Raw genomic sequence first — 14,383 nt, 5'->3', positions numbered from 1 at the left:
TTCCCAGAGCCTGCCAGGAGCAATTTCTGAGCATAGAGCCAGGAGTGACCCCTGGGCACTGCCGGGTGAGACCCAAAAACCAAAACCAAACAAACAAACAAAAAACAAACCAAAACCAAAAAAAAAAAAAAAAAGAAAATAGGGATAATGAGGAAGTAAGCAGAGGAGAAAAAATGACGACCCAAATCTCAGCCTGAGACTCAAATAGGATCTTGCTCTCAAGAATGTCTTTGAATCGGGGCCGGAGAGATAGCATGGAGGTAAGGCGTTTGCCTCTCATGCAGAAGGTCAATGGTTCGAATCCCAGTGTCCCATATATCCCCTGAGCCTGCTAGGAGCGATTTCTGAGCGTAGAGCCAGGAGTAACCCCTGAGCACTGCCGGGTGTGACCAAAAAAGCAAAAGACAAAACAAAACAAAAAAATAGAAAAACAACAAGAATGTCTTTGAATCTATCTCATAAAGTTCAGGGGTTATGCCTGGGTCTGTGCTCGGAGATCGAAACTGGCAGGCCCTGGGGACCATATGGGATGCTGGAAAACAAACTGGAATTTGTCTTGGGTTGCCTGCGTGCAAGGCAAAGACCCTATTGTTGTGCTATTCCTCCGGCCTCATGTCTATTATATTTTAGATCTCAATTTGGTATTATTTAGGGTTAAGAATATATTATAATACACACAATTTTTTGTTTGTTTGTTTTTGGATCACACCCGGCTGTGCTCAGGGGTTACTCCTGGCTCTATACTTCAGAAATCGCTCCTGGCAGGCTCGGGGGACCATATGGGATGCTGGGATTCGAACCACTGACCTTCTGCATGCAAGGCAAATGCTTTACCTCCATGCTATCTCTCCAGTCCCGCAGGTGTGTACTTTATAGCTTTCAGAGGTAATCACAAAGCTGAAAGAAAGTGAATGGCTTCGTAGTTCTGAGTACAGCTTGTTTGTAAACCAAAGAGGGGGCCTGCTACTATGGATATTTTCATGATTGAGTCAGAATACCAAATGAAACTTTTGAATTGATGAACTATTTATTATTTAATTGTAAGTTTTTTTTTTAAATCAGTATTTGATAAGTAAATGACCCAAATTTTACTTTGGAATTCATGGAAATCACATTAGTCTTGATGAATTATTTGCTTATTCATGGAATTTGTCATTTAATTCTATAGAAATTGCACTGCAATTTAGCAGGCTTTAATGAGCAGATACTGTCTCAGAGCTTAAAGAACCTGTCATCATTTTTAGATAGGGAAAACATTTAAGTAATTAGCACTTGATGGGGAAGAAAACTGTTCAGAAATTCAATGGACTCAACCAACCTCTATAATTCTCTTGGGTATTGTGCTACAAGATTTCAATATTGCAGTCAATGCCAGAGAACTAATAGTTCTATTTGGGGAGAGACAAATTCTAGGTGGACTCGACCAACGTCTCCAACCAGCAAAGCCTCCAATTAGCGGCATACTAACTATTGCCAACTTTTGAGAGATTAATTTCTATTAAACATTTGTGGGGACGCGAATTCTTTGTTTGTTTGTTTGTTTTTGTTTTTGGGTCACACCCTGCAGCGCTCAGGGAATCCTCCTGGCAGGCTCTGGGGGGGGACCATAAGGGATGCCGGAATTTGAACCATGGACCTTCGGCATGCAAGGCAAACGCCTTACCTCCGCGCTGTCTCTCCAGCCCTGAGACCCAAATTCTTATCATACAGGACCATGGTGATAGTGAAATAGATAAAAGAAGGTAAAGACTTCATTCTTTCCTTCCTTCCTTCCTCCCTTCCTTCCTCCCTCCCTTTCTTCCTTTCTTCCTCCCTCCCTCCCTCCCCCTCCCTCTCTCCCTCCCTCCCCCTTCCTCCCTCCCTCCGTCCCCCTCCCTCTCTCCCTCCCTCCCTCCCCCTTCCTCCCTCCCTCCCTCCCCCTCCCTCCCTCCCTCCCTCCCCCTCCCTCTCTCCCTCCCTCCCCCTTCCTCTCTCCCTCCCTTCCTTCCCTCCTTCCCTCCTTCCTTCCTTCCTTCCTTCCTTCCTTCCTTCCTTCCTTCCTTCCTTCCTTCCTTCCTTCCTTCCTTCCTTCCTTCCTTCCTTCCTTCCTTCCTTCCTTCCTTCCTTCCTTCCTTCCTCCCTCCCTCCCTCCCTCCCTCTCACCCTTCCTCCCTCCCACTTCCATTCCTTCCTTAAATAAACACAACCCCTATGTACTAAGAACAGTCTAGTGAAAGGATGCCTGGAACCAAGTACAAGAGATGGTGGTACAGGCCCTTTCCAGGGAGTCTCACTCCTAGCTTCTGGGTGTATTTATCAGCTTGGAAGTTCTACAGTGAACATTTCTTTCAAGAATCTGGGGTGACCCACTTTCTAACCCCAAGGTTTGGGATTCTCTTTATCACTTTACCTCTCAATCCACATTCATTTCTTAGTGTACACTGTGTGTGTGTGTGTGCGTGTGTGTGTGTGTGTGTGTGTGTGTGTGTATGTGTGTGTGTGTTTTGGCCATACCTGGTGACAGTCAGAACTTGCTTATTCCTGGCTATGTGTTCAGAAATCGCCCTGGCTTGGGGGACCATATGGGATGCTGGGGAAACCAAGGTCCATCCTAGGTCAGCGCATGCCCTACCGCTTGTGCCACTGCTCCGACCCCCATTAGTATACATACACTCTTTTGATAGAAAATTTTTTTCGCAAAATGTCATCATGTTCTCAGGTAGTAATTTACCTCTTTTTCTGAAGGATGCCAGAGTTCCCTTCAGCTTGGGGTCTATTTCCTTGTGTTGAAATGCTCTGTTTTGATGTAGCCTTCAAACATGGTTGGACTTGGGGGGGAATAAATAACCATAGTTTTCACATTCCCAACTTTTGCACTAGATCCAGGAATAAGTAACAGTGGTATATATATATGCATATGTACATACAATATTTGTTTATATGTATGCATATATACACAATATATATATATACATTATATACATAAAAGCCCTCCTATAACTGCCTGTGAATGATACTCAGACCAATAGTGTGGGTCTTATGGGGTCAGTGTTTGTCTTGTGTACTTTGCAGACATACGGGCACTTGGGGCCAACCAAGACTCACATGGTGGGTTGGGGAGGTCACGTGAAGCCAGAGTTTAAATTCAAGGTCTTGCAGATGCTACACCGGAGTTCAACCACTTTCACTATATTCCTAATCCTCATTTTTATTTTTTTTAAGTGTTACTTGTAGGACACATGCAGGCTACTCATTTTATGATTTGGGGCACCAGGGAAAAATAGGGTTAGGGTAAGGTAAGTGTAAAAAAGCACTGAGCATCACATGTGAAGGGCATACTTACCCCAAGCACTCTCTCATTGGACACTCTGAGTTATTGAAAACATCAAACATTTTGCCCCTCATATCCTTTTCCAGCGCTGATAGTTTCCGCTCTGTTTCTATGCTTATTGTGGTGATACCTCAATATCTCATTGTGTTCAGATTTGCACTTCCCTGATGGTAAGTGAGAAAGGCATTTCTGCTTAGTGACAGAAATGATGATTAGAAATGGAAAGCACATCATGGAATGGGAGAAGGCAGTGCTTACCATATATCAGACAAAGGGCCAATTTCTAAGATTTTTACAGCACTCAGAAAGCTTAACCCTCCCAAAATACCCAACAATGCCCAAACCTCCCTTCAGCCCCCCTCCCTAAAGCCCAAACAGCCTTATCAAAGATGAGAAGAGGAGCTGAATAGATCCTTCCTCGAAGAAGACAGAGAGCTGACAGCCACTTGAAAACGTAGTCTTTGCATGCAGTCCTGCGGTGCTCCCTGTTCGCCCCTTCTCTTATGAATAGCAAACAAGACCCTGTTACTCTTGGCTTGTAACAGATATAGAACTCAGGCTGGCCCTTGCTAGAGGTGGGTGTCGGCTGTGTAGAACTTTCCAGGCGTCTGTGAGTCCCGCGTCTGTGTGCAAGGGAGGCTTGAGGACTAATTAGAGTGAATAAGTGAGCAGCTTTTGGCTTTGTGGCCAAAAGGTTTCTTGACAGCGGCTGCTAAAGTGGTTCTGCCCGGTGCTCTCTCTGCAAACTGGGTCAACGGGTCAATCGGACCTTTTATATGCCAGCCAGGCTGCCTCTATTTATGTTTTGGGTCAGATCTGGGGCAGAAAAGGATTCAGGCAAAAGAAATCCATTTACAAACCTTTCTGGGCTGATGCTGGCTGCACGAAGGAACTGCTCATAATTTATAGATCATGCAATTGTGTTTTGCACAGTAACCTTATTTGGGCATATGAATAAGCAAAGGATAAGGGTGGAAAACAACAGTGCATTGATTCCCGTCTCCCACTTCAAATGAAAGGTAGTTGATGCCATTTTAGATTTGAGTATTTCCAGCTGGCATATCACCCAGACAGCGAGATGCAGAATAGATTTCATCCACTAATCCATACTAATAGGTACGTTACAAAAACACTGCTTATTATATTTATCTTTTTAAATTTTTGACATATTGCGCGGCAGCTCTGCAGCGTAAAGGCTGAATAATGATAGTCTGTAGTATCATTAGAGATTAGTGATCAGTGTCTGGCACTGGGCTAAGGGCTTGCCTGAACTCTCATCACTTTTCTCACCACAAAGCTGGGTCCAATTTTACAGATGGGAAAGTGGAGGCAGATAAATGCAACAGTTTACCAAAGCTTCTTTAATGAATGGAATGCAGATTGGGGACTGATCCCAAATGCAAGTTCATGCTCTTGGTTGTCACTCTGTAGGGGATGGGACCTCAGCAGCTGAATGGTAGAAACACCTGCTAGTTTGTTCAGGTACAGGGGAGAAAAATGAAAGAGGCTAAACCTTGGGGCAGGGACCCAAGGTGGTTCCCTGCAGGCTGAGCAGGTTCTTATTTGTGCCCTGAGCCAATATTAATGAGCTGAGTCATCTCTTGATGTCTCAAGAGCCTTACCTGTAAACTGAAGGAGAATTTTGAACTGCCATAACTAAGTGGAAATAGCATCGTAGTTTCAATATTTGGTCTAGGACATAGCAATCTTTTATGTTCTTCATTCAATCAATGAATGCTGATTGTTGATTGATTGATTGATTTATATATTTATATATATATCACCCATGTGCTTTGAGCACGCTTTAAGTGCTGTATTGTTATTAGGGAATAGGACAAAGACTTTTCCTTCTGGGAATTTGCATTCTAGAATGAGGAGACAGAAGACAAGCTATAAATGACACAAGGACATCAATAAATAATGTAATGATACAGATTATATGAAAATAGCAACATAAAGTTGCAGTTAAAGGCACCTTAGAATATAGATCATTTGGGCCAGAGTAATAACACTGCAGTATGTGGTCTACCTCAGACCGATCTGAGTTCCATCCCCAGCATCCCATAGGTCCCCCAAGCCTGCCAGGAGCAATTTCTGAGCTCAGAGCCATGAGGAACCCCTGAGTGCCACTGGGGGTGACCCAAAACCAAACCAAAACAAAACAAGAATATAGCTCTTTCTTTTTTTTCTTTTTTGTTCAATTTTTATTGTGATCATAATGGCTTACATATCTTTCACAGTAGTATTTTAGGTACATATTAACATTGAATCAGGGGAATACCAATCACCAAATTTGTCCTCCCCCATCCCAGTTCCTTTTCTGCAACCCATATACCCCACCATCACCCCCCCACCCCCCCAGGCTGCTAGAGTAGGTGGACTCCTCTGTGTCTAGCTTACTATTAGTGGTCATATATCTGTTTGGTCCTGGTACCCTCCCTTGTTCCCCCCTCTATTTAAGAGGCGGAGCTAGATAAATCGAGTTATGTGGTTTTGTTTGAAGGAAAGAAAAGCAATAGAATGGGGTACAAAATAAGAAAAAATAAAAAATAAATAAATAAAAAAAAAGAAGTCAAATGCTTTGAAAATGGGCGGAGACCTTCTAGAGGCTTTCAACCTCAGTTTGAGCAAGGACATGAAAAAGGTAATTAAAACACCACAACAATACAGAAAGAAATATCAAATTAAATATCCAGTGAGCACTACAGTAATAAAGACAAGCACCACACAATGGTCTCGGTTCTAAAATCAAATCATGCCGGAGTGCAAAAAGAAAGAGAAAGATAATATAAAATAAAATGAAATAAAATAAAATTGGAGATATCAACTTCAATATCTACACCAAAATAAAGACGCCAACAAATCGATCAATCAATAAATATGTGAAAAGATGATTATTTATTTATTTTTGTTTTTCCCCTGCATAGGCACATTAAATATTGGGGATATTATAGAGGAAATTCCTTTGGCCTAGGAGTTACAGGGTTTCTCCACCCCTGAAGTATACTGTCATGGGATTAACTGTAGACTCCTTGCATGATCATTTACTCTTCCCTCAGTGCTTTTGTGGTGTATGGAAGACTAGAATATAGATCTTTCTTTGAGTAAAATATTTGCGAAGGAGTTGGAGATATAGTATAGCAAAACAAAACAAAACAAAATAAAAACGTGCTGGCATTTCATGAGATTAACCTGGGTTTTATTCCTAGTACCTCATGTAGTCCCCAAGCCTGCCAGGAGTGATCCCTAAATTAGAGCCAGGAATAAACCTGAGCATTGCCAGAAGTGACCCACAAGCCAACACAAATTGTTTTGAGCAATAAGTAGGTCATGTGGTGAACTTGGAGGATATCTGAGAAAAAGCATTTCCGAAAGAAAGAATGGGACAAAAAATCTACAGGAAGAGCTGACCAGAGGAGTAAATGAAAAGCAGAATAAGACAAAGGAAGAAATGATAAAAGTCAGAAAGGCAATGGTGGCAGACTATATACCACATTATAAGAATTTCTACTTTCACTCTAGTAAAATAGGTACAAACAGGAAGGTTTTGAAAAGAAGAATGACATCATATGCTTTAATTGGGCAGTTACTCTTCATTAGCATTGGGAATATCAGGATTAAAGCATCAAATCCTTAATGAATCATAGTTTTTACTGGGAAAGATACAAAAGACCAAAAAATTATCAGACAGTATACAAAGGGCCCTGACAGAGGGAGGAGGCCACAGAAATCCTGCGTGAATGCCAGTGGTCATGCCCCCTCCCCCCATGGCTCCTACGCACCCTGGCTCCTTCATATTTTATGTTCTATATCATCTGTCTCCTCTCCCATGAATAGGGCGGACCTGAATAGTAAAATGGATATTGCAGAAGTGATATGCGTAACTTACAGGGCTGGGCCTACTTCTGTCTTTGTCCTCAATTCACTCTCTCTAGAAGCAAGCAACCCTGTTGTAAGGATACTAAACCATCCTTGAAAAAAAGTCCCATATGAGGAGTTGATACCACCAACCAATTCCTACTCTCCACTTGCTCATTTTGTGGCTGGGCCTTCTGGGTGCTGTCTCCATTTTCCCTGGGAAATAAGCTGATGACTTGTAATTCCAGGGGACACCTGAGCTAAACCGAACCTGGCCAACTGCTCTCAAATTTCTGCCTCACAGAAACAAATTAATGTTTATTTCGTGTTTGAGTTGATTTGTCATGCAGCAGTCGAAAAGAGAAATTCTCTGGAAACACCTACCGTGGAAAGGTTAGAGTTGGGAATCATAGAAGACTTTCTGTTGGAAGTGAGGAACTGCTTCTCTTAAAGGATGAAAAGGAAAATTATTGGAATCAACATGGTGGATGAATAAAGGTACGGTGGAAAAAGCTTTCCAGGTGAATGGAAAATCGTGTGCTATGACTGAGCATTGCTTAGTTAAGACTAGAAGGCTTAAAACCCAGCTGAAAGGGGCCAGAATGATAGCACAGCGGTAGGGTGTTTGCCTTGCACGCAGCCAACTTGGGACAGACCCGGGTTCTATTCCTAGCTTTCCATATGGTCCCCTGAACCTGCCAGGAGTGATTTATTTTAATTTTTTATTTTTATTTTTTGGTGTTTGAGCCACACCCGGCAGTGCTCAGCAGTTACTCTTAGCTCTGCACTTACGGATCACTCCTGGAGTGCTGTGATTGAATTCAGGTTAGGAACAATCAAGGCAAGTGCCCTCTTAGCTGTGCTTTTGCTCTAGCCCTTCAGTAACATTCTTCTGTTTATGTTTTTGTTTGTTCGTTTGTTTTTGGCCACACTCAGTAGCACTCAGGGGTCACTCCTGGCTCTCCACTCAGAAACCCTTCCTGGCAGGCTCAAGGGACCATATGGGATGCTGAAAATTGAACCCGGGTCTGTCCTGGGTCAGCCATCTGCAAGGCGAACACGCTACCGCTGTGCTATCCCTTCGGTTCCTCCAGGAGTGGCACGAAAACAAAAACAAAGAAAACCCCAACTGAAAGCAGGAAGTAATTAAGTGAATGGTTTAGTATGGCATACGTTTTAAGGGCAGTCAGAAATGGGGAACCCATCCTCAGCTTTAGTGAACTGTTGCCATGCCAGAATACAGATCTCAACTTCATCAAGTGTTTCAATGAAAAAATTAAAAAAAGGTCTTTTTAATACAAAATTCAATTGGATGTCTCAAACATTGAATGCCCTCTGTGCCCCTCTATCCCCCATACCAGGAATTACTCCGGACTTTTTGGGGAGCTTAGCTTCCTGTGTGCAGACCTCAAACCTTTGTCCTCTGCCTCCTGGTTAGGCTCAGTCCCATGGAAAGGTGCAATGATTAACTATTTCCATGTAAGTGGGGTGAATATCAGCTGAGTTCCACGGAGTTCCACTGAGCTACAGTGAGAAAAGTCACTACTAATCCTTGTGTGAAATTCCGTAGCATTTTGGCCACACCAGGCAGCCTAGCTCCCTTACGGTGGAAGGGGTCAGTAAAATCACAGAATCACTATGAATATTGTACTCTACTATGTTTCTGCAGCAATGACTTAAGTACTAGTAAGGATATTCTAGGGCTGGCTAATCATTGGTGCTTTTTGAGATACTGGTGTGAAGCCATAGGAATATCTCTTAGCCAGTAACTTTCTTTAACCATTAGTCTGTGTCAAACATGAGGCTCTGCAGGTAGTTGTTAATTTAACTCTCACTATTTCCCTAGAATACAGGGGTTCTCGTTGTCTCTGTCTTACAGAGTGGAAACTGAGTTTCAGCAACTTTACAGACTCCCCCCAATGTCTTAGAACCAGTACAAGTTTACACAGGAATGTTTCCTGGGGTCTGCTCAAAGCTCAGTCCTTATCCACTCTCTTGTAATTCCACCCTTCTTAGCCCCCATTTTCCAAAGAGAGACTGGTGGGGATCATCTGGCTGGAATGGAGAGATTCAGAGAATTTGTGAAGCAGGGTTTGCTGAGGACAAACACTATTTCTTCTTAGAATAGGACATTTTCACATTCCTTTGCCCTACACAGGAAATCCCTGATAAGGATCTAATTCTGAAAGGAATGTCCAAGACACCTCAGGTATGAGGTTCTGTAGCTTCCTTTGAACTGAGCTTGTGAATTATCATCAGGTGGGTCAGAACTCTTCCCCTGTTGGATCACATAGTTGGGTTTGTGGTAGGAGGTGGCACCACACCCCATTTTGTCATTAGCTTGCTGTGTGACCTTAAATGCATGACATCACCCGTCTGAGTTCAGTTCCATGGCCAAGAATATTCATCCTACCGTGTTTCCAGTGCTTCACAGAGAGTGTGAGACATAGCACTCAGCACAGTCCTGTAGATTGAACAAATGAATGAATGACTACTTAGAGAGGGGAAATATTTCTGGAAGAGTTAATCATGGAGAAAAGAGGAAGAATGGAACTGCAGGGAGGGAATGACTTAGACAGCGCCATGATGGCAAGAATGCCAAAATGGAGAAAACAAGATGGCTTCTTGTGGAGGAGGGAGGGATGGCCCAGGTGGGGTGGCAGGGAATTTCTCATCTTGATTACATTTCCTCAGAGACCAAGCGCACTGGGTGCTGACACTAATAGTTTCTTGAACAGGCCCTTTCATCTCCCATCTCAAAGTACTTTGTAAGTATTAATTAAATCTCCAAAAACTCCTCGTGAGGTAAGTATTATTTATCCACCGTTTGTAGGTGAGGAAATGTCCGCACAAAGAGAAGAGATTTGCCCCAGGACAGTGGCTAGCTCTGCCCTTCTCAGCCCCGTTCCGGAAGAGCCAAGCACAGCCCACATGCAGTTTTCAGAGAAAGCAGGGAAAGAAAATTACACTCTTTGGTTTTTCAACCTTTTAGACTCACTTTTTTTTTTTTACAAGAAATAGAAACTAGTAAAAGAAAAGAAAAAGTCATCCTAAAATACTTTTTCTTTTTCATAATGTTTAAGGTTTTCCAATGCATTCTATAATGTATGCCTCCTTTCATAGTTTTCTGGGGTTTGTGGCTTTGGAAACAATGTGGTTGGGAAACTGGTTCAGTAGAGGGTTTCCCTGTTATAATTTAGACTTTAATAAGAGCTGCATTCTGTATTTCACATCTATAAAATAGGATCCGCTCCTCCCTGTGTTTGTGGGAGGATTAAATGAGACAATATACTTCGAGTAGCACAAACTTCCAGGACAGACCTATTAGAAGAAAGAATTTGCTAAGGGATAGTCAAGAGGAAATTTTTTTTTATTTATCTATTGATTGTTCTTTGGGGGGCAACACTTGGCAGTGCTCAGGGCTTAATCCCAGCTCTGTGCTCAGAGATCACTGCTGGCAGGATTCAGGGAACCATATAGAGGTACTAAGAGAGAACTCTTGCCAGCCAAGTGCTACGTAAGATCCTTACTTGCTGTAAATCTCTCTGGCCCCTGATTGTATTTATTATTATTATTATTTATTATTATTATTATTGCTTGTTTTTTGGGCCACATCTGGTGGTGCTCAGAAGTTATTCCTGGCTCTGTACCCTGACAGGCTCTGGGGACCATATGGGATGCCGGGAATCAAACTGGGGGTCTGTGTCTCTGGCCCTTTTTATTATTTTTTTTTAAATAAATTGATTGGGGGCCTCCCCAATGCTCAGTTTTAGGACTACTCTTGGCAGTCCTCAATTGGTTGCGTTAGGCGGTTCAATGCTTGGACTAGTAATGCAATGCTGTTCAAATCCATGGGTACAAAACCACCAGAATAACATCTAATGGTATCCACGGGACCATGTGGTGCCAGGGCTCAAACTCAGGGTCTGACACATGTAAATCATATGCTCTAGCTCTCTGAGCTATCACCTCAATCTAGGATGATGTTAAGAGAATACTCACTCATACCTTCCAAATGGGTCCTGGATGCTTCTTTTTTTTTTTTTTTTTTTTTTGGTTTTTGGGCCACACCCGGCGTTGCTCAGGGATTACTCCCAGGTGTTTGCTCAGAAATAGCTCCTGACAGGCATGGGGGACCATATGGGACACCAGGATTCGAACCAACCACCTTTGGTCCTGGATCAGCTGCTTGCAAGGCAAACACCGCTGTGCTATCTCTCCGGGCCCTTGTCTTTTTTTTTTTTTTTTTTTTTTAACCACTCCCGGCTATGCTCAGGGGCTATTCCTAGCTTTGCTCAGGACGCCTTCCTGGCATGCACGGGGGGGTGGGGGGGGTGGGGGGGCATGTGGGATGCCAGTGACCGAACTCAGGTCGAGCGCATGCAAGGCAAGTGCCCTACCCACTGTTCTATCACTCCGGCCCCCTGGATGCTTCTTTTGGATGGATAATGGATGTTCTGCAATCATCATGTTGGTTCATTTACTTGACCATCATGAATTCTTCAGGTTTCATTTATGCTGCATTGAGGCAATAGAAGAGTGCCATGCAGGCATGAATTCTGGTCTGTGTTTCCCCCTCTGGCTTAGAGTCCTTGTTGAGAATACTGAAAAAAAAATATCACATCAGCCCAGAGCTATAGTACAGGAAAAAAGATAGGGCATTTGCTTTGCATACAGCAGACCTGGGTTGAATCTTCAGCATCCCATATGGTCTTCTGAGACACACCCCTTCACCCCAAGAGTAATTCCTGGGTGCAGAGCCAGCACCTTGAGCACCGCCAGGTGTGGCTAAGAAATAAAACAAGCAAACAAATCCTCAAATGTAAGTTTTCTGCTGAGAGGGGAACATGACAAATGCTCCAATCTGGTTTAAGAGGAAGACTTCTTCATGTCAGGGCAGTGAAGGCTCCTGTGTGTGGGGGAATCATGTTTCAGTTGGGCTCTGAAGAGTAAAGGAAAAGCTCTGAAGGGTTGAAGGGGAGAGAAAAGCAGACACCTTAGAGAGAGGAGTAGGAACCAAACATGCCAAGTAGAGCCTGCAAATCAACTGACACCATAGGCCTCAAGAACTATGCCTGAGAAGTTGTAAGACTGGGAAATTTTGCCCTGGGGAGAACAGAATTCAGGTGTACTGTGGCGTTTAATAACTTTCACTGGAGTTCAGTTTGATAAAAATGATTCAGAGGCCCTGGGGAAGTTGAGGCAGGCTTTCCTAACCCTAGAGCTAGGGTTTCTTTTACTCAGTTGCCAACAATAACTCCTGAAGGTCTACAGGGTGCCTAGGAGAAATCTTTGTGGTAAAGAAGGGAGCAGGAAAAAGCTCCTGTTCTTCTAAGGAAGGTTGAGGGGAGGAGGGAGATTGGGGAAGAGGGTGGTCTAGATGTTAGCATCTAGAGGGAGGAGAGGAGAAGAAGGGTGTGAAGAGGTATGAGGCAGTTGACCTGTTGGTGGAAAGAGCACAGTAGAGGCATGGCCTCGAGCTGTGTTCACAAATTCTGACACAATCATAGGATCATGGTATCTATGTAATTAAGGCTAACTAGTTCTCCTTGCATAGTTTTCACATTTCACATTTTTGAGGCATAAGCATTGAGTCTTTGGATAATCACAATGGCTCAGCAAAGAGATCAATATCTATTCATTGGGGGGAGGGGTGTTGGGCCACAGCCGGCAGTGCTCTGATGTTACTCTTGTCTTTGTGCTCAGAAATTTCTCCTGTCACGTTTGGGGGACCATATGTGCTGCTAGAGATCAAACCCATGCAAGGCAAATGCCCTATCTCCTGTGCTATCGCTATGCGCCAGCTATTACTTATTTTACTTCACTGGTTTTGGGACCATAGCTGTTATAGCTCAGGAACTAGTCTGACTCTGTGTTCAGAAAGAAAACTGGAGGGAACAATTTCCTGGAGGAAATTGTGCAAGTCTGGAAATGCAGCCTAAAACCTCTTGTATGCAAAGTTTATATCTTGATTATTCAGTTATTTCTCCAGTACCAAAACAGCTATTTTAAAGATATTTTAAAGATAATGAATGTGAACCTTACTAAAGGTAAATTAAATTAAAAAAATTTGGGGGAGGTTGTGCCATACCTGGTGTTCAGGGGTTACCGCTGCACTCAGAAATTATAACTGGCAGACTCTAGAGACCAAATGGGATGCTGGGAATTGAAATCCAGTCAGCAGCATGCAAGGCCAATGCCCGGTTACCCTCTGTGCTATTGCTATGGGCCTTAAATTAATTTTTAAATTTTTTTTCTGAGCTACTGTGCCTATTGATAGGAAATCTAGTGGGTTTTGGGCCCATCTGCTTTGAGTTTGGGTTTTGATGCTCGGAATGGAACCCAGGACCTTACACATGCATAATATGTCCCCTATCAGTGAGCATATCCCTGGCACAGGGATGAGAACGTTTTGAATTTGCTTCCTGTTAGCTGATTTGCTTTCTCCCTGAAGTATCTGGAAGTTCACCAAGGTTTCCCTAAAGATCAGATTCTGGGGCACACCCGAGACAGACACCATGAGTCTCCCCGGCTCTCTCTCCAGTTCACCCATGCATCTGGTGTTTACCTCTCTCCCCTCAGTTGCCATCTAATGGAAGACAGAGCAGCATTTCTTTACTAAATTGGTTGGCCCTATAATAGATGGTGTCATTTGGAACTCTTTAGAGAGCGAGAGGGTGTGTGTGTGATTCATAAACACATTAAGACAACAGGCATGTGCCAGGACTGTCACTGGCACACGGGGATATCTGGTCACCCTACCTGTGAGTCATCGTTTTTTACTTAAATAGATTCAGAGTCTTCTTTCTGTCTTCACTGCTTTTTGAATCATTGACCCAATTTACTCTTGACAATCATTTACTGGATGCCCCTGTGGAGGTGACACGGGGCCAAGAAAGATGTTTCCCAGCTCCTTCTTAGGAGGATTGCTGGGTGAACATTGACTAACTTCCCTGGAGAAGCGGACCCCAAGTCCTTGGGAGCTTCCATGTACCACCTTCACATCTGTTAATAAGTAGTAAGTGAAAATGTTCCTGGAGGGCAGAGGCCACATTTCTTGGGCCTCCCAAAACTTGTGGAGCCTGTGAGGGTATTGGAGAAGCTGTATCCTAAACACCAAGAGAGTCTAATGACTCTTTCAAGGAAGCAGTACTCAGAGAACATGATTTCTGGTGGGTCCTCATGCCCCAGTGACTTTCTCTTCTGTACTACCTT

General features: G+C 43.4%; 1 protein-coding gene across 1 annotated transcript in view; it reads right to left on the bottom strand.

Annotated features, from left to right (window-relative positions):
• Window positions 1-13,941, bottom strand: part of MYC (MYC proto-oncogene, bHLH transcription factor) — a 64,859-nt gene extending 50,918 nt beyond the window's left edge. The window contains exon 1 of the mRNA XM_049765620.1: window positions 13,931-13,941. Coding sequence (XP_049621577.1) covers window positions 13,931-13,941 — 11 coding nt within the window. The remainder of the gene's footprint in view (window positions 1-13,930) is intronic.
• Between the last annotated feature and the right edge of the window lie 442 nt (window positions 13,942-14,383).

Source organism: Suncus etruscus, chromosome 19 (assembly GCF_024139225.1).
Source record: "Suncus etruscus isolate mSunEtr1 chromosome 19, mSunEtr1.pri.cur, whole genome shotgun sequence".
NCBI classification, from domain to species: Eukaryota; Metazoa; Chordata; class Mammalia; order Eulipotyphla; family Soricidae; genus Suncus; species Suncus etruscus.
Note: the sequence above shows the minus strand (reverse complement) of the source record. Positions and strands in the feature narration are given on the sequence as shown.